Source organism: Pollicipes pollicipes, unplaced genomic scaffold, assembly GCF_011947565.3.
Source record: "Pollicipes pollicipes isolate AB1234 unplaced genomic scaffold, Ppol_2.1 Scaffold_6052;HRSCAF=7182_pilon_pilon_pilon, whole genome shotgun sequence".
NCBI lineage: Eukaryota > Metazoa > Arthropoda > Thecostraca > Pollicipedomorpha > Pollicipedidae > Pollicipes > Pollicipes pollicipes.
The window spans coordinates 12,792,178-12,810,713 of NW_023596805.1; the positions used below are offsets into that span (position 1 = coordinate 12,792,178).

The window sequence follows — 18,536 nt, forward strand, 5'->3', positions numbered from 1 at the left end:
GTGGGTCCACCTTTCTGCTCACCCCGCAAGCCCCCTCGCTAACGGGCAGGTCGAGGCAGGGCTCACGTTTGTGCTCTTTGAGAACCGAGCGTGCCAAATATTCGACCTGGTTTATGACGGTCCGCTGACTCCCAGAGAGCAGACCCATGTTCTTTGAGCGCTCCGTGTCATCATCAGTTATGTTAAGCGCACACCGGCCTCGTCATAAATGGTATTCAATGCATGTGTACTTATATTTGTTGTTTCAATAGAGCTAGAGCTCAAACACGTATCAGCCACAAAGACTGCTTATTTGAACGCCCTGCAATACCGCAGGGTCGTCAAGGTCGACCCTCGTCAAGGTTATGCGTGAGAGTTACTGAAAAGACAAATGCCTGTAAACCCGGAAAAGCCAAGTGGAACTCCTCAAATTCGAATATCTTGCCCCTTCCACAACTGTGCTAAAATAGGCTAGGTTTACCTCCCCCATACTTATGTGGTGAAAGACAGATTTTACAACAGCTTTAAACACAATCGAGGCAGTCCGAAATATTTTAAACGCCGCTGGTAAACCACAAAGTAAGGTTTTGCCAGCGTTGCAATGCTCGTTGAGACTTTTGCCCGAGCCATCAAACGCGTAGTCGTCAATAACTGCTCGTCACTAGCCGTTGCGATGAATGCCTGTTTGAGGCACGATAACACTGAGCGTTTTTGAAGGTGCTTTCTACGTGCTCATTGGTCCAGCTCTAAGGGCCGGAAAGCGTAGCCATATATCAAGGTCGTAGCCAGCATTTTATGATAAGGCTTGATGAGTAAGCATCGTGCCGATTTTTGAACATTCTGTCAAGATACCTCCTTAGGGAACCATATTGGCCTTAGGAAGGGTCCGATCCCCTAAGACCCCTCACTTGGTTGCGCCTCCATTAAATCTATTAATAAACTGGAATCCATTGCTGGTGAAATATGCATACAATAAGGCACCCATTATCAAACGGACTACTTTGAGCACGCAGATCAGTTCAAGCATCACCACTGACTTATCAGCAGCCAGCATGCTCGACGCAAATGCCTCTCTCACCACGCTTGTTCTGTGCAGCACTGAGTGCCCGTGGGTGAGGCGAAGCTCCCTTGTTTCAGCGTCCGCCTCCCAGTCATTTGCTGGACGTAGATTGGATTATGGCTTATCAAAATGGTGGGTTGTTGATCGCCCGTTACAATCGGTGTCCGAGATCCACAGCTGCAGACACTGCCAAGTGTGTAGTCAAATATCAGGCATCGAACACTCACGTCGAATGCCTTCAGGGCGTCGAACCGGTCGGTTCTGAAGGGGCTCCGGTGGCGGTGTCCCGCGCGACCTCTGAGAACGGATGCCACCCGCCTGTGAGGAGGGCCGCGCGGCGTTCTGTCCCTGCTCTTCATTCGATGCACCGCCCCTGGAGGTGAAGACCAAGACGGGCCGTTACAGGGGTCACACAGCTCGAATGGCGGTACAGCCACGCGGAAACGGAGCAGATGTGCCGGGGGCGCGGGATGGTGCACTTCATACCGTTGGAGGTGACGTTGAATGAGTCAGATGTGTCTCCATCCTGGCTGGTCTTGCCATACCTCAAACCCGACCCCAGAGATTGAAATATTACCAATAGGTTTTCTGGATATACAGACTATATTATTTGAGGTAAAGTAGTCGCTTTGTCGAAGCTCATTCATAAAAGTTGTCCCACAAAATATGCTAAGAAACTTGAAACCCGTCTAGCCGTCAGGCAAGGTGAACGTGGGCAATTGATAGACATCTTGGATAAGCAATTATTCGGACACAGAGGTGGTAAAACGTGTCGACGTGGTGCGTGAGGTCGGCACCAAGATGATTCACATGAAGCTTGGGGTCAACAATGCTGTTAACAGGAAATCTTGGTGACGGCCACGACGACGTTATATAGCGCACACTGAACAACCTAACATAAGGCCTCCATACACAGATCTTTTCCTTTCGTGGAAATGCATTTTGTCACACAACACAAGCAATTATGTCCTTGAAGACTCTTTAAAATACCCCACGGCACTATGGAATATTTTTTAAGGTTGCATCTCAACCAGGTAACAAAAACATCCGATCCTGTTTAGATGATCGTTCGACTTGGCAACAGATCAGCGACAAATCAGTGCATTTCCTTTGGCCGACCGGGTCGGCCGATTCACAGTTTTTACCATCTGACTCTCAATGTCCCAAAATAGACAGCATAAAATAACGAAAAAGACCTAGATATAGGAATTTATCTCGCCGCACGGGGGATGGGGTATGCTTCAATCGTTGCGATGCGACTGATATGAGATGGACGGTGACTTGCAGTGCACTGCGATTTTGGAAGTGGTCTTCACATTGGAATGTATAAATACCTGCCTGAGGTTTGATTTTTGAGCCTTGTTTACTTCGTTGGCGGTGCCGTATTTCAACATCCTGCCCTCAGCGACGGGAGGTATTGACAGTTGAAGATAAGTCGACGAGATGATCTCATTGAGGAAGAAATTGACTTATGATTATCCAGACCGCCTTTTCAAGACACAGAAAAGGTTGTCGATTCACTGTAGCAGTCACAAGCGACCAGTTTTCCTCCCTTTGAAAAAACCATGGTTTCGATGTTAAAGCCTGATGGCATTCCTCATGAAAGAGAATGACAGGAGGGGGAAATGGTTTAGAAGTACCAATTTATGTCATGCTTGCTCTTTGTCCTCATTGAGAATGGTTACAAGCCACATATATATACAAATGAGAGTTGCACCTAGTTGTACCTGGTTTCCTATTGATTTCAGGGCCCCATCACTTCCACTGGGTTTGTGAAGAAGTGTGTCAATCTAGGAAAAATTCATATTCTGATGGTGTTGTTAGTCCCTCCCACTCGATCAAGTCAACGGTCAAATTTTCCTGAAAATCAAACTATTTCAGCTTTGCATGCTCATATGTACGAAGCTATGCAGCGCAGAGACATGGAAAGTAAAGAGCCATATTCTTCGTTTAATTATGAGTGAAACGGTATGCAGTTTGATCTGTTTTGAGCCTGCATTTATAATGGAGACCCTCGTTAATGTAACAGCACCAGCCCTCCGCGTGAGGCCCTCGAAATCGTCGCTTGCTTGCTGTCCCCGTCGCTTGCTTGCTGTCGCTTGCCGCTTGCTGTCCCCGCCGGCATGGGATCGCCTTGCGGTGCTCGTAAATAACAGTCGCTTTTCCGAAATCAGAAACGCTTGGGACACGTTTTTGGTGTCAACACACGCGCAATAGATGCCCCAGAGGCTACTGAGGATTTCAGCGCTACTACACAGTATTCCGGACTGGTATCCTCACAAAATCGTATTTGGGGAGTGGTATCGCTTCCTCCCTCCTGTCAGAGCGAGTATATTGTTCAGCTAGAACTAGAAGCCTGGTGTGAAGCTTTTAACTAATTGTAATGCTATCTACTAGTTGGGACACGGTGAAAGGCACCCGCCCGGCAACACATGTGCCAGGCTTGGAGCATGCCTAAGGTAGGATGTAGAGTTTGATGTGGGTTGAGATGGGGCTCGAAGCGCACACGTGATTTTCATTAGGGGCATGACCTCGGGGAGGTTCACTGTGTGACGTCATCCCTGTGCTGCTCGCCACCGGTTCAAGTTCTGTCACGTATTCAGCTGGCTATAGAGGTCCTTCGTCGTTTTTTTTCGCGGTGGAGGAAAGCAATTCCAGCCCTAGATCGAGTTTAAGCGCGACGTCCCTGCGAGTCCCGAAGGCGGCAGAAAACTGCCATTTTGATGGGGTTATCCGATAGTTTAGGGCCGTTGCGCCTGCTTTCCTAGCAGGAGCAGTTATTCTGGCATTAGTTGAAGGACATTGTATAATTGAAGCGTTTTGTGAAAATTGCGGTGATGAAAGAAGCTTTCATTGATAAACTGACTCTTGATGCCGCTACTGTGCATGGACTTCATACCAATTTATATCATATGGTATCTTGTTACGCTGCTTGCGGTAAATTTCCCTGCAAAATTTGGTCGGCAACAAAAGGTACACTTTTACAACCTCTGTTTGGAGCAAAAGCGCACTTTTTTTATAAAATATCTGACCTCGGCCCTGCCCATCCCGGCGAGCCAGGGACTGGGCCCGCAGAAGACCGTTGCGCTACAATGCTACCCTGACATTAAACCGCAAATCAAGTCAACCAGGATTTGTATTTCGCCACGTCTCCGTCATTTTGGTGTTGCATATTAAGTGCGTATAGCATGCCATGTCAGTGTCATCCAATGCACAGCATTGTCTGGCCAATACCAGTGACGGTGCCTAGACAGTGACGATGAAAATACTTGAACTATGCAATTCTCATTACACCAAAGTCGCTATCAACACTGTAACGCAAGCTTTTGACTACGAATGAAAAGATGAAGGGAGGAATTCAAAAAGCCTTTTCACCAACGTATGCCATCGATTTCGCTTTGGTACCGAATTCGATAAGTCACCAAAAATTGCAGCCATCTGACTGATACAATTCATGCATGAAAGGATGGCTTTGTACCGACTGAACAAAGTAATGCTGGGTACTTAAAGTCATGGGAGCTGTCCTCAGTTCAGTCATCTGTACACGAGCGCAAACATCCTTCGAATGTGGCACAATCGTCACAGTGTCATAAACCGTATTCAAGGACCAAGTGCAGAATCTCACATGGTGTTTGCTGCCCTTAAAATGATACATCATCTGGTCCGACTTCTCACCAGCATGCGCGTTAGTGCATTAGGATATTTACAGTGTTTTGGGCGCTTATTTATCTGTTCATTCCCAGGTGCTTTCAAGAGCCTGCGATCCAGATGTAAAGAGATCGGGGAGATCTCTACGGCATTGCGTGTTACGGGCATGGGAAAGGCGAAAACAACCAAGGCCGTGGGAGATCAAAGAGAAACGAGTAGTTAAGACAGCAATAACAGCCTTGTTCCCTATAGATAAACCAGGAGAATGAGACAGAGATGCGTTGCGTGATTGCGTTGATGTGTGGTGCGTGCTAGCCCAAAATCGTTCACATGCATGACTGATCTCTGGCGCTTGGAACAAACATGAATCTGCCTGAAGTATACATGTAATTAATAATAGGACAGCTCACTCGTTGTATCACTGCAGACGGTTTGCAATAGCAAATGTGATTGATGAGCCGGAAGTCAAAAGGTGATCCATGGAACAGAACTGATTACGATTATTTCCACATCACCGGAAGACAGACACCGGAAATAGCCACAAATGGTAGTATCCGAGACTTACGGAGACGTCGCACGCAAGAATGGGTTGCTTTATTGAACGGTGACGGAAGGAAAGTGGTCATCTCCCGAGGCTTGCAAAAACCGGACTCTGAAGATGAAACGTGACGCGAGCAGTTGTCAGACAACCTCTCGCTCTCTCCCTCTCTCTCTCTCTCTCTCTCTCTTTCTCGTCAACCTGCATTCAATGCTCTTCAACACCCTTGGCTCCGCCTCTCGCAAAGACAGGCTAGTGCGTGGAGGACCCCCGCTTCCCAAGGCAGACATACCTTTGCAGGATGTGAGCCAGCCTGCTCTGTAGGTTTTGACAATACGTCTCTGTGTCCACCTGAAATCGTTATCACATGCATCATATCATACATATTCCACGACACAGCGGTGGATCTTAATATGATCAAAGTACCGGGTTTCAACACGGCTTGCTTGGGTTTACGGGGAGGGGAAGATGCGTGACACAAGCAAGTTAACATTTCAGACTGAAGGGACCTTTCATGCTGCATTGCAAAAGACGAGGATTGCGTGGTGGGGCTGTGTGAGGAAAAGTGTCGACAATGTTTTAATCCATTCCTTCGCGTCACCGAGAAGGAAACAGTCAGCATAAAAGGTCGATAGATCTGTTCTACGTGTACCGGCCGGTCAAAGATGACACCGCCAATCTCCTTCCCTCTCCCCCCGGCTGATGACCTGTCTAGGGGCGTGAAAGGCGGTTGTGATCCACTGCCTCAGCCGACCAAACACGTCCTCCACGGTGATCTGGTTGCCAGTGCCCAGCAGCTCTGTGCGCCGGTCCACGGCGCCTGCAGGCGGAAGCACACTGCCAGTTGTGCTCGGTCGAAATGAGCACACCGTCAGTCGTTCTCAGCCGTCGGGAACACACCGCCAGTCGTGCTCGGTCCTCGGGAGCACACCGTCAGCCGTGTTCGGTCGTTGGGAGAACACCGTCAGCCGTGCTATGTCGTCGGGAGAACACAATCAGTCGTGCTCGGTCGACAGCAGAGGAGCACAGCAAGAGAATGCTGAGCGTAGCAGATGTGATACAATGATCCGAACGAGTAACTTTGCGTGAATACCTACAAAAAATGTGATCTGATAAATCACGCTTGTGTGACCTATGTCATGCCTATCACACCGCTCTATTCATCCATGCGTCGGTGTGGTTAAAACTCCTGTTCTCCACATGAGAACGGGAGAACAGGATTTTAGAACTGAGAGAACTAGTCCTCTGCACGTATACAGAGGATCAGTTTACTTCTCAGGCAGGCTAAACTGACTGTTTCCCACCAGCCGATGGTAACCGCATAACTCCAGCAGCTGCGGCGTCAAAACCTGTCTCAAAGGTTACATGATATCACTTGTAGAGGTTTTGTGTTGCTGGAAGCGGCAAGCTTTGTCTAGAGAGAGTCATGGGCTGTCTACGGAAGTCGCTTCTAAACAGGGTGCTTCTGCTGCCTTTCAAACATCCGGGATGGACTGCGGCCAGGACCAGAGCCGTCGATAGGTATGAATGTCAATGACATCTGGGGAACACTCGGTGAAGTGGTAGGGAGGGATGCAACATTGGCCATCATGCCGCAGAGGGGGGCAATCAAAACAATGGGTTTATCTCTGAGTGGACAGCGTAACGAACAGTTCTACTGGGTAACAGCTGACTGCCCGCTAGTAGGATTTGCGGACACCTGCCTCGTGCACGCCTGACACAGCTGATGCTGGTGAGAGGTCACGTGACAGCACGTGACACGGGGTAGGGGGTACTCACTGACGCCACACACGGAGTCGGGCGAGGCGCTGACGGTAAAAGAGGCGGACTCCCCGGGCCGGGCCGTCTCCTTGTCCCAGCTGACATCCACCTGACAACAGAAGATGTAAGCATTGCCGGATCCAGAAGGTGAGGAAGGGGTAGGGGTAATGCCCGCTCCCCTTGGATCCCGGAGGGGCACATATTCAAAAACAGAATGCAACAAAATTGACTGTTTTTCGTCCTCCAGGCGACAAAGAACGGTTGCGTGCGAAAGTGAACGGTCCAAGATCAGGCACAAATGCTCATTTGCCGATTGAGAGGGTAGTGGCTGGGGAGATTTTAAAGCTCATTTCGCCATCCAGGTCCCTACACTGTTACTAGGCGACCTATAGGTCCACTTGCGAAATCAATCCGACCGTTAAGGAGCCTTCCACGATGCCCTTGATTTGTTTGCATTTACCCGGAGGCCCTTAGCTGTTGTCGGGAAGCTACCTCTCAGCATGCCTGGGCACTCTCGATCGATCAGGGCTTCTCCGCGGTCATTCGCCTTAAAAGCTGTATATACTATTGTCGGTGCCCCATATTTGTATCCGCCGTGGTACTCCCGGCTGCGCGAGGGCTCTTCAAATGCTCGCACTCTTCGCGCGAGATTAAGAAAATTTGCCTCGAGTTTCCGTAGTCTGACCATTGCGCATGCTGTGTTCCCCATTTGTGTAGGGCTTTAAACTCAAAAAACCATCCTGAAGATCATTCGGCGCCGTTTACAACCCTCTAGGTTCTGAGCTATACGCCCGCGAACGTGTGCAAACTACTTCGCGCTTATTATTTCAAGGTTACTCAGGCATGCATAGTTCGAATGCTGCCACCCCGCTGGCCATGTGACGTTCAAGACCAAAACAAGGATAACCGTCGAGTGGTTCGTGCCTGGCGTTCGTGTGCAGGGTTTCTAGATAATGCTGACTAAAGCCAATGGCTCTAATAGGTTGTCAATCAATGTTGTGAAGGCAGAGCAAGTTTCAAACACAAATCACGTTTTGCGCTGCATGATATAAGAAGTTGGGCATGACTGGTAGTTATTACGGAGATAAGACTTGTAATCGAATAATTGATTTATAACGTCATAACTGAGCATAAGAAAACAATTCAAAGGCGTAATTTCACCGACAAGTATGCAAGAGCATCAGGTGAAGTGCAAAAACGCGAGCACATAACGATATTTGCTTCAGCAAACACGTCCAGCACCGCCACTGTCACCTATCGACAAGTTGAAGCACTACAAGTGAGCGCTAGGTCGGCAATTTCGCACGGCCGATTTGGCAGTACCTCTAATGTCATTCAGCCGATCCATGGTATCAGCAAACAATGACGTGTTTAGAAGCACATTTAACGAAAAAACAAATTTTGTGGTTTGTAGAGTCTTTCCACTGAAAAGTATGCCCATAATTTTAAGTGAGCATATGCCATTATATCTGGTGGTTGTTTCAGCATCTTCAAACACGGGGCAGTCCCTCCAGGCGTAGTTCTAAGCTTTGTTGCTGAGTCCCTACAGAAGACCGTAACGTTGGAATCTACCAGTCCTTCGACAACACTACTGCACTTCAAATGTCACTCGTTTTCAGTGCACCTATTTCCGCACGCTGTCGCACCTGGTTATTGAAGCACTTCTCCACCTTGAGGATAGCCGCGTCGCTCACCACCTCGCCCGAGTCCAGCACGAAGAACACCAGCAGCTTGAACTGCGGGCTCATGGCCGGCGTCACCGGCAGTGTCAGGCTCGAACTGAACACTCGGCCTGATTGCAGGATCTGGCTACGCGCCATTACCTGCCAAACAGAGGGGCCATGGAGATGACGTCACGTGACTCCGGTTCCTTTTAGCGCTTGCGCAACGCATGCAACAAGACTGAGGGAACATTTTGACAGAGCGTGAAGCCATCTGGCATGGAGCCAGAATTCAAGCCGAGGATTCTGACAGAGCATGAAGCCGACTGATTCCTGTCTCAGCGGGGATAGTCCTGTAGAAAAATCCCTTAACCAGAGACATCTAGCGTTTGAGGCGTTCTTTTCTTAGTGTCATCGTCACAAATGCCCATGACGTCAGCTTCGTACCTGGTATACCATTGGCGGTACGTCCGTCTCCAGCGACGTCAGCAGCTGGACGGTAATGTCACCGCGACATGGCAGCTCGTTGGGCAGCAGGTGGGCGTCAATGGTGAGGTACGAGTCGGAGGGGGAAAAGAAGGCCACGAGATTGCGCTCCACGTCACCGTCGCCTCTTCCCGGATTCAGCTGGTGGACGTACCACGCGCCACTGTAACCTCTCACTGTGCGGTGACGTCACCCACTGCCGTCAACGTTAAACTGTGCCATGCAGCTAATGAGAGTCGACAAATGGACATGGACGTCTACACACGTGCTCTTGCATCAGGCTACAGATGCCGGCACCATGCCACATGCTCTGACATCATACGAAGGCTTTGACGTCACCGAAAATGATTGAAAGTCACAATACCGTCGGAAACGTGATGATACCAGTCTCAACTTTCGTGTGCTGTCCATGACGTCACCACACTGACTCTGAAGTCACCAAGCTGACGTCACCATTCCTACTCTACTCCTACTCTGATTATTCGGCGAAAGAAGACACTACCACGTCGTCGACCCTGATGTTAACAAAACAATGTTGGCACCAACCTGCTCACCCTGACGAAACAACAATGTGTGACATTACCACAGTGACTCCGACCCAGCCACACTAGCTCTGACATCACCACACTTGGTCTGACGTCACTACGCTGGCTCTGGCAAATCTACGTCAACAAAATTAAACCCCTACGTTTAACGTGATGTCACCCACTTACCCAGCGTGATCAAATTAGCGATGACTCTACCACAGTGACTCTGGTGTCAACGCAGCAGCCTTTGCGTCCCGCCGCTGACTATAACGTCAACACACTAACCATGCTAGCATATTGGCATTAGCAGCGCACAGCGCCTTTGACATTTCACACTGACCCTGAAATCACCACCGACTATGCCGTCACGAAACTGATTCCGCTCTCAACATACTCACCCTAACGTCACACACGGACCCTGACACCACCACAAGCATGTCACCCTGAAGCGACGCTAACGCCACAACCCCGGAGTCACTTCCTGAACCTGACGTATCATGCCGAATCTGGCGTCACACGGCGATATGACGTCACTACATTCACAATGACGTCACGTCAGACTGACCTTAACGTCAACACTGTCCACGATGGGCGCTTGCGGCGGGACGAAGTAGAGGAGTTGGCCCTGACTGTCGGTGGTGAAGTTGCGGCACTGTTCGGCCGTCGAGAGTCGCTCCGGATCCTCCGTCTCCCAGATCAGCGGCGTGTAGCCGAACTCGTTCTGCAAGCGCTCCGAGTGCTGCTCGGCAGGGCAGGTCAGGTCCAGTCAGGCCCGTTCGGGGCAAGTCAATTCAGGACAGGACAGGGAAGGACAACGCAAGAACAGCGGGGGTTCAACGGCATCAGTATGCATACAGAAAGTATAGCGAACAGGATAGGACAGGGTGGGATGTACGAGATACGGAAAGACAGTGCGGAGTCGAGTCGTGGTTCTAGGCAGGTCAGGTCAAATGGGCCTGATCAATCGGTGTCTAAATCGACGAGTTCCGCAGTCATGTCTATCTTAATTTCAACAGAGAGCGCTAAGAGGGAAAAACGTCGCTTGGCAGCATACGTCGCCACAGCGACAGGGAAAACAGAACATCTCTGTTATGTTATTAGATACACAGCCCTTTTCGAGCCGACATACCCTTCTATAGACGTCAAACAGGGCATCATCTATGGTCTTGGTGGGATCGCTCCCGCTTTTTCTGAAATGTCATATCACCCATCGTGAAACACATATTCAGTGGCGCACAGCCTAGCGTGGAAAAAGCCACACCATGAGTCGTTAAGGTGGTACGGCACAGTGCCTTGGTCCTGTCTCATGGTTCCGTGGCCGCGCGCAATGGTCCCGTGGTCGCGTGCAGTGGTCCCGTGGTCGTGTGCCATGGTCCCTTGATCGCGTGCAATGGTCCCGTGGCCGCGCGCAATGGTCCCGTGGTCGCGTGCAGTGGTCCCGTGGTCGCGTGCAATGGTCCCTTGGTCGCGTGCAGTGGTCCCGTGATCGCGTGCAATGGTCCATTGATCGCGTGTAATGGTCTCTTGGTCGCGTGCAATGATCCCGTGGTCGCGTGCCATGTCCCCATGGTCGCATGCAATGGTCCCGTGGTTCCATTCCGCTGTCTCTCTCCTCCGTGTCGCGCCGTCGGGGCCCGTGTCGTTGTCCTATCGCTCCGGGTTATGGCACCGTGTTCTCATGAAAACTCATGTCCGTGTGTTTACGTGACACACACGGCATCAAATGATAACAACATGTCCGGTCCGGCAATACAGCTCTGAAGGTACCTCCGTCTGAAGGTACCTGAAAGTACCAGACCACGTATCACCAGTCACTCGAGAGCACCAGTCATCCGAACATCTGCTGGGTGGCCAGTGTCGCGCGTCATACAGACCAAAGAGATAAGACAGTAGTAATAGCCTTATTCTCTGGGAAAATCCGGGAGAATTGATATATAGTTGGGTTGATATTTCGGCAGCATGCGTAGGCTGCATGAGCACAACATGCCGTACTATTTAAGCCTCTTTGGTCTGTAAGTTGTTCAGTGCATTAGCGAGGAACATTATACACAGATAAGACAGCGGTATTAGCCTCATTCCCCGGAGAGAAACCAGGAGAATGGAGATATAGTTGGGTAATATTTCGGCAGCATGCCTTTATCTAAACAATAGCAGAAGGTGAACAAACAACAAAGAACAAGCAACATTCTCTTCAAACACATCACAATCATGCAAGCAATGTGTGAGTTCATTTCTTCCAGTTAAAACAGCACGAACAATGAATGAGAAAATAATGAAGTGGTGTTGAAAAAAGAAGTTTAGCGTTAGCACTAGACACATATTACGTCTGCTTAGATGTGCCAGTAGCTAAAATTTTTCGCCCGCAAGATGGATGATGAAAACGCAGCGAGCAGCGCACTCACATGGCAGTTCTGTCCTTGTAGTTGGCCTTAAAACACACCAGGACGTCCTTTTCGGCAAGGGGCGAGCTATCCCGGTCGAAGGCACTGAACTGGAATCGGACGACGGCGTGCCGTATGCGTCAATGCGATGCTGAAATGATTAGATGCTGCGTGCCGACATGTCACGTTCACATATGTCTCGTTCCATATGAATGCAAACGGCTTGGGAAGATTTGCCGAGATCTTATGACACACTAAGTACGCTTTTATATCCCAAATGCAAGCAATGCACGGTGTCTCACGAACATACCGCAGTTCTTTCAGACAGTGAAATCGCTTTTCATGTTCTGTAGATGCACTTCAAATATTGATATCCTCTTTGAAAATCCGATGCATAGAGAAATGCACACGTCATGTGCATGTAAAACCCATCAGCCCTGACCATCCTCAACCAGGCAGCCGGGTTACAGGCATACCTGCGAAGCCAAACAAGTCTGCACTAGTCATTGCAAAGACTGACATCATCATTGCACTCACAGGCAACCTATAACACAAGCGCCCTCCATCACCAGAAGTCAACCGAGGCCGTGATAGCAGGAGTCATGGCCTTCGACAGCGCACTCCGTACAAACACACAAACACAAACTGACCCGGCCGTAGTAGGGCAGGCCGGGCTTGATGAACTGTTGGGTGTTGTCTGGAATGTAGCCCGTGGCGGATCTGGAGGGAGGTCTGTGCACCGAACGCGTCTGTGATTGGCTGAGACCCGTGCCAAACTCCTCCACGGTCACGTTAATGAGGGCCTGAGATCGAACAGGTCACATTGGAGTTAGTAAACAGATGATACAGCCAGCATTTGCATCATCCAAAAATAGTGCGTTTACCGATTACCGCCCACTAAAGCTTTTTTCCCCAATGTATCTAAGATCAAGCGAAATTATCCAAAAACTGCGCATAGATTTCTTGAAGGAAAAACAACCTCACTTACATTCAGCTATAGTCGGGATTATCGGTCATGTCCGTGTGTTTACGTGACACACACGGCATCAAAGGATAACAAAATGTCCGGTCTGGCAATACAGCCCTGAAGGTACCTCCGTTTGAGAAGTACCAGACCACGTATCACCAGTCACTCGAGAGCACCAGTCATCCGAACATCTGCTGGGTGTCCAGTGTCGCGCGTCATACAGACCAAAGAGATAAGGCAGTAGTAATAGCCTTATTCTCTGGGAAAATCCGGGAGAATTGATACATAGTTGGGTTGATATTTCGGCAGCATGCGTAGGCTGCATGAGCACAACATGCCGTACTATTTAAGTCTCTTTGGTCTGTAAGTTGTTCAGTACATTAGCGAGGAACTTTATACATAGATCAGACAGCAGTATTAGCCTCATTCCCCGCAGAAAAACCAGGAGAATGGAGATAAACTTGGGGTTGATATTTCGGCAGTATGCCTTTATCGAAACAATAGCAGAAGGTGAACGAAGAACAAGGAACAAGCAACACCTCTGCTATTGTTTCGATAAAGGCATGCTGCTGAAATATCACCCAACTTTTTCTCCATTCCCCTGGTTTTTCCCCGGGGAATAAGGCTAATACTACTGTCTTATCTGTATATAAAGTTCCTCGGTAATGCACTGAACGACATATAGACCAGAGGGACTTAAATAGTACGGCATGTTGCGCTCGTACGGCCTATGCATTCAACTTAGCAAATCACACTTCTGCACTTCACTAGCCGAAACCCTACATGGTTGTCAGTGTCATCTTTACTGTCCGGATGATTTATTTACGATCTTGCCACAGACACTGCAGATGTTACAACCAGTTGGTATACTACAGTGGTGTACTTCAGCTTATCTGTTTTGATCATATACTTTTTAATAAAGATATATCTAGTTTATCACTTTTTGTAATGCAATATTCAATCTGAGAATATTCCGTCTACTTGTGCGTTACTGGGCACAATAGTTTTTTCCATATTTTCTCGTTGATATTGTGAGCAAAGCTCCCAATGTGCAACGTTCATACCTTATGAAGGTAACAATTCGTGACACTCATACCTCACAAAGCTCACAATCTGCAACACTATCCGCAATGCTTGCAGATGTTGCGGATTTACTATTTATATATTTTTGATGATGTTTCAAGTGATTTCCGGGCCATTGACGTATCTCTCGTCTACCAAGTCGTCTTCAGGGGGTTCCGATTAACACCACCGTTGTTTTTATCCTGGACACGTTGTATCACGATCAGTGCAGTGCTCTTCGGTGCAGCAATTGCATCACAAAAACATGGCCGAGCAGAACAAGTACAAGTGGTTTACTTACATCAGAATGATTTATTACTTACTGAAGCGTATGGCCTTGACAATAGCTCATCCACAACCAGATCTGAGTAGGCGCAGCCTGTCTTGTCCGTCTGTAACAACGGGAGCAAGGTAACGCGCCTCGTCAAAAACAACAGAAACACGGTAATGTGTCTCGCTTGTAGCAAATCAAGCACAGTAACACCTCTCGTCTGTAACAACAAAAACACGGTAGCGTACGTCGTCTGTAACAATGGTCATGTGATACGGTGTCTCGTCTGTAACAGCCCACACGGGGCAACACGCCGGCTGTGTACAATGCTGACCAGCACAGAGGTCACCTGTTGGCCACGTGACGAAAGAGGGTTTGGGTTCTCAGCAAACGTTGATGGTAATAATCAGCTCTGATAATTATTGGCTTGTCGAGGCATCACAGTCATGACCCCGTAACTCCGACGCCAGGTCAAGATGTCCCAAACAGTTGTCAACATTCTAGATAGCCCCAGCAGCCACAGACTCACCGTGAGGGTGTCACTAATACTGTTTGCAGGACCGCGCCTTGTCGTCACGTTCACCGTCACGGCGGCTGCAATCAGTGGCTGACCGAAGGTGTACCTGAGGTGCGCAAGGTCAGCGGACGTCATCTCGTGACGTCTTAACACGCGTCCGGGTGGCCGGTTGGATACCCTTCGCTTGGGTGGGGTGGGGGCCAATTTGACCCACTGAGATCTCAGAAAATAGGAGAGCTAGAGACACCAATCCACAGGGTGTGTTTGCTTGTCCGTTAGCTCACTTGTGTCAAAATTTGAGGTTATTAGATTATGATCTTCAGGTCAAATGCGGTCAAAAAGTAAGACCTCAGATTGGTGTCCGAGCTGCCCCAGACCTTCTAATGCAACCAATGCTCCTAAATACCTGTTCTAAGAAAAATTCACTTGTACTTTTCTAAGGTCAGTGACCTTGTCTGACCCTCCAAAGGTCATAGTGACGAAAATCACAAAGGACAGTTCTGATGTTTGCATTTGAATAAGCGTAAAGGATTATGCTAGGCCGTACGTCCCTAAAAAAAATGTTTACCTGGTGCATTTTAGATCAGTGACGTATTCTAATCTCAACGAAGTCCATGAAAAATATGTAATGCGGCTCAAGTTATCAATAAATTCAAAATAATCACCGTAAACTACTTCATAGAACAAGCTCTAAGGCAAAACAAACTGGTTTTGACCTTGATCTGACCTTCATACCTGACCTTATGTCAACAAGATTTGCTATTTTACTCGTCGTATTGATTAAGAAACTGCCTCAAAGGTGTACAACCTATCTAACATCCCGTTTTCATCAGACTGAATGATTACCTAGATAGTGTTTTCGCTGAAATCATGTCGTAACGTTGACCTGCCGTAGGTAAATGACCTTATATGGTAAACCTAGACTTTTCTTACCAAACGGTCCGCTATTTAATTGTTTACAGATACGCCAAATTTGGCGTGGCTACATTGCGCCATTCGGAAATCATTCCCGAAAAACCTTCGGGTTAGGAGGTAAGTTGACCCAAGGATCTTGCGTTGCGAAGCTTTTCGAAGGCAAAATTTGACGACATGCAATAACAGAGGCCATCCTTGTTGTCAATCAGCACAAGCGGTCATCAACCTTCGCCAAAATATTGGAGCACGTTGTTGCGAAAGGCATTTCGAACGCATCAAACGAAGTCTTCCCCCTAACTGAGAGACCTGTGACAGCAAATCAGCTCCACCGATGCATGCGGATTATCTTTCATTGCCTGTTATTGCGCTTGGTCCAATTAAATCACGCTTGACCCAATATCTGAGCAATTGTCGCGCCACTGCGCATACTTCACGCGCCGTGTCCATTGTTGCTAACATTGCCTTTGAAAACATGTCGATGTCTTTGATGTTAATTCATCCACGGTGTGCTGCCAACAGCAGGTACTCTTCCAGTGGTCGGTTTGTTTGACCTTCAACTATTTCACCTAGGGCTGCCATGACCCAACATTCAGGAGATCGCCTACAGCATACTCAGTGCGATTTGTTGAAAAGAGATAACTCAGAAATGTGCTGGACTGTTCACGACTAACGAAGAGTAAATTCCTGTATACATATATGTGACATGCCGTGAAAAAAACATCACCGTTGGTGCCTTGTAACATTCAGCCTGTAACATATAATACGGTATCAGACTCTTTAAGTGTCGAAACACTAGGTGGCCAGTGTCAGGAAATACTGGGAAAGCAGAGTTCTCGCCACATAACGGTATGGTAAACCGGGAATGTTTCATGACATCGGAAACCCTGTAAAAATGGCCGGTTGGTGAACCGTTTTCCGCAAATCAGAACCTAAGGCACAACAATTCTCTCTGCACATCACACCTCATTTTTAGCGATGACGCCATCAGCTAATGCACCATTTCCCGCCAATCAGGGCTTACTTGGCACAGACGTCGACGGTGATTGTCTTCTCTCCCTCAAGCAGGTTGTTGGGGCTCTTAATTTTGACCTCGAATGTGGGCAGCACATACTCCTCCACCAGGAAATGTTCGGTTTTGGGTAGTCCATTGGTCTCCACACGTATATCCCAGCGACCCTGAAAGTCAATGACGAAGGCTGCCGAAATGCTCCCAACGGTGCTTGGGTTCACGTAGGCAGTTTTTGCGGTCTTGGGCACGGCTTTGTTACTCAGTCGAGGTATGTACCAATTCATGCCAGTAGATGGCAGCAGGTTGCTGAAAGGCTTCATCAGCATTGACTCTTTGATCGGAGCGTGATCTCACCGGGTAGGAGTGGAGGAGGTATACCTGCAATACGCAGGACACTTGACCTTCATGTGGCCTCATCAAAGGCGACCCCTTTATCAGAGTATGATTCCACCACGCAACGAGCGGAGAGGCGAGAGAGTATAACCGCACCAGGGCTGACTCTCGACCTTCATGTGACCTCACCAGGGGCGGCTCCTCGGTCAGCTGCAGCTCCAGCTGGATGAGGCCTCCGGTGGTCTTGATGTCTCTCCACTGGGCGACGCGAATGTTGCCTGGGGTGGTCACCCACACCTCAGGAATCTGAGGAGCTGTGCCCGGTTGAGAAATAAACACATTCGGCACATGGCTTGCACTGAATTATACGGCGTTGCAGATGAGTTCCTTCTCAGCATGAAAACAGCTTGAAAAACAGACCACAGCGCTTTGCTGCATCAGCATATGTCACCAATGAATAAACTTGGTTGGGACTTCGGCAGCCGTTCGTCACTACCTGCTTGCATTTCCTAATGATATTCACATTCTCCGAGCAGCGATCACTGGAAATAGGTTATAGCCCTCTTCAAATAATCACCCTATAGGGTTTGGCAGTGAATCAATGCGATGTTCGACAGCTCACGTTTTCGATAACAGGAGTGAGGTCATATCTCAGGGATATGACACGGATCAGGACTTTGTCCCCGGGACGGTATCGGGGCTTGTCCGTCTGAATCAGCGTCACCAGCGTGAAGCCCTTGATGGACACCTGAAAGACAAGGAAACATCATGATGCAAGGACTTGTACGCCAAGTACGCAGACAGTGGCAAAATTGGTAGCACCTTTTCCGGAATGTCCTTGCGGTGTATCAATACAGCTTGCGCAGTGTTGACAACTGACTAGGATTTGTACTTACGAATGGATGACCTCAGATAATGGTACATAAGATCGTCTTAAAAAACAAGACTACTAGAAAAGCTAATGAGTCAGTTAATGATATAGGCACTTTATTTCGGTGATAAGCAGCACAAAAACTGACTAGTCCCACCCACGCGCACTCAGATATAAACATACACCACGTATTGTTGTACCTCACTGACAAAGGGCGGCGCAGCAGGGCGGGGGATGGGGTGCTGCTCTCGCCGCCCATCGAAAGGTGGCAGAGTATGTTTTACCCCATTGGCATCAGTGCCCACTTTTTCCCAAACAAAAATACTGCAGCTACACATACGTCCATCAAAAGTTTAGATGTGTGAGACCCTATGACTGAGCTAGGGTACTGAATCAGACTCAAAAAACCCTCCTCTGCATCAAGTGCATGGGCGACACGGACTTTGAGTTAAGGGAAGGATTTCCAGGGGCTTCCTGGACAAAATGGGGCTCTCTCACAGCGCGGGGGGCTCCTGGGCACTGTCGTCTTCAATGAGTTAAGCATCGGGCA

The 18,536-nt window shown here is 48.7% G+C and overlaps 1 protein-coding gene across 1 annotated transcript in view; it reads right to left on the bottom strand.

The window, feature by feature from the left end:
* The window catches only part of LOC119104801 (murinoglobulin-1), a 61,905-nt gene that overhangs the window by 28,276 nt on the left and 15,093 nt on the right, over nucleotides 1-18,536 (bottom strand). The window contains exons 4-17 of the mRNA XM_037228522.1: nucleotides 17,738-17,863; nucleotides 17,305-17,421; nucleotides 16,795-16,949; nucleotides 14,871-14,964; nucleotides 14,394-14,462; nucleotides 12,692-12,844; nucleotides 12,063-12,151; nucleotides 10,790-10,850; nucleotides 10,226-10,399; nucleotides 9,095-9,274; nucleotides 8,633-8,809; nucleotides 7,005-7,095; nucleotides 5,893-6,045; nucleotides 1,267-1,412 (exon numbers count right to left, since the gene is read on the bottom strand). Coding sequence (XP_037084417.1) covers nucleotides 1,267-1,412; nucleotides 5,893-6,045; nucleotides 7,005-7,095; nucleotides 8,633-8,809; nucleotides 9,095-9,274; nucleotides 10,226-10,399; nucleotides 10,790-10,850; nucleotides 12,063-12,151; nucleotides 12,692-12,844; nucleotides 14,394-14,462; nucleotides 14,871-14,964; nucleotides 16,795-16,949; nucleotides 17,305-17,421; nucleotides 17,738-17,863 — 1,785 coding nt within the window. The remainder of the gene's footprint in view (nucleotides 1-1,266; nucleotides 1,413-5,892; nucleotides 6,046-7,004; nucleotides 7,096-8,632; nucleotides 8,810-9,094; nucleotides 9,275-10,225; nucleotides 10,400-10,789; nucleotides 10,851-12,062; nucleotides 12,152-12,691; nucleotides 12,845-14,393; nucleotides 14,463-14,870; nucleotides 14,965-16,794; nucleotides 16,950-17,304; nucleotides 17,422-17,737; nucleotides 17,864-18,536) is intronic.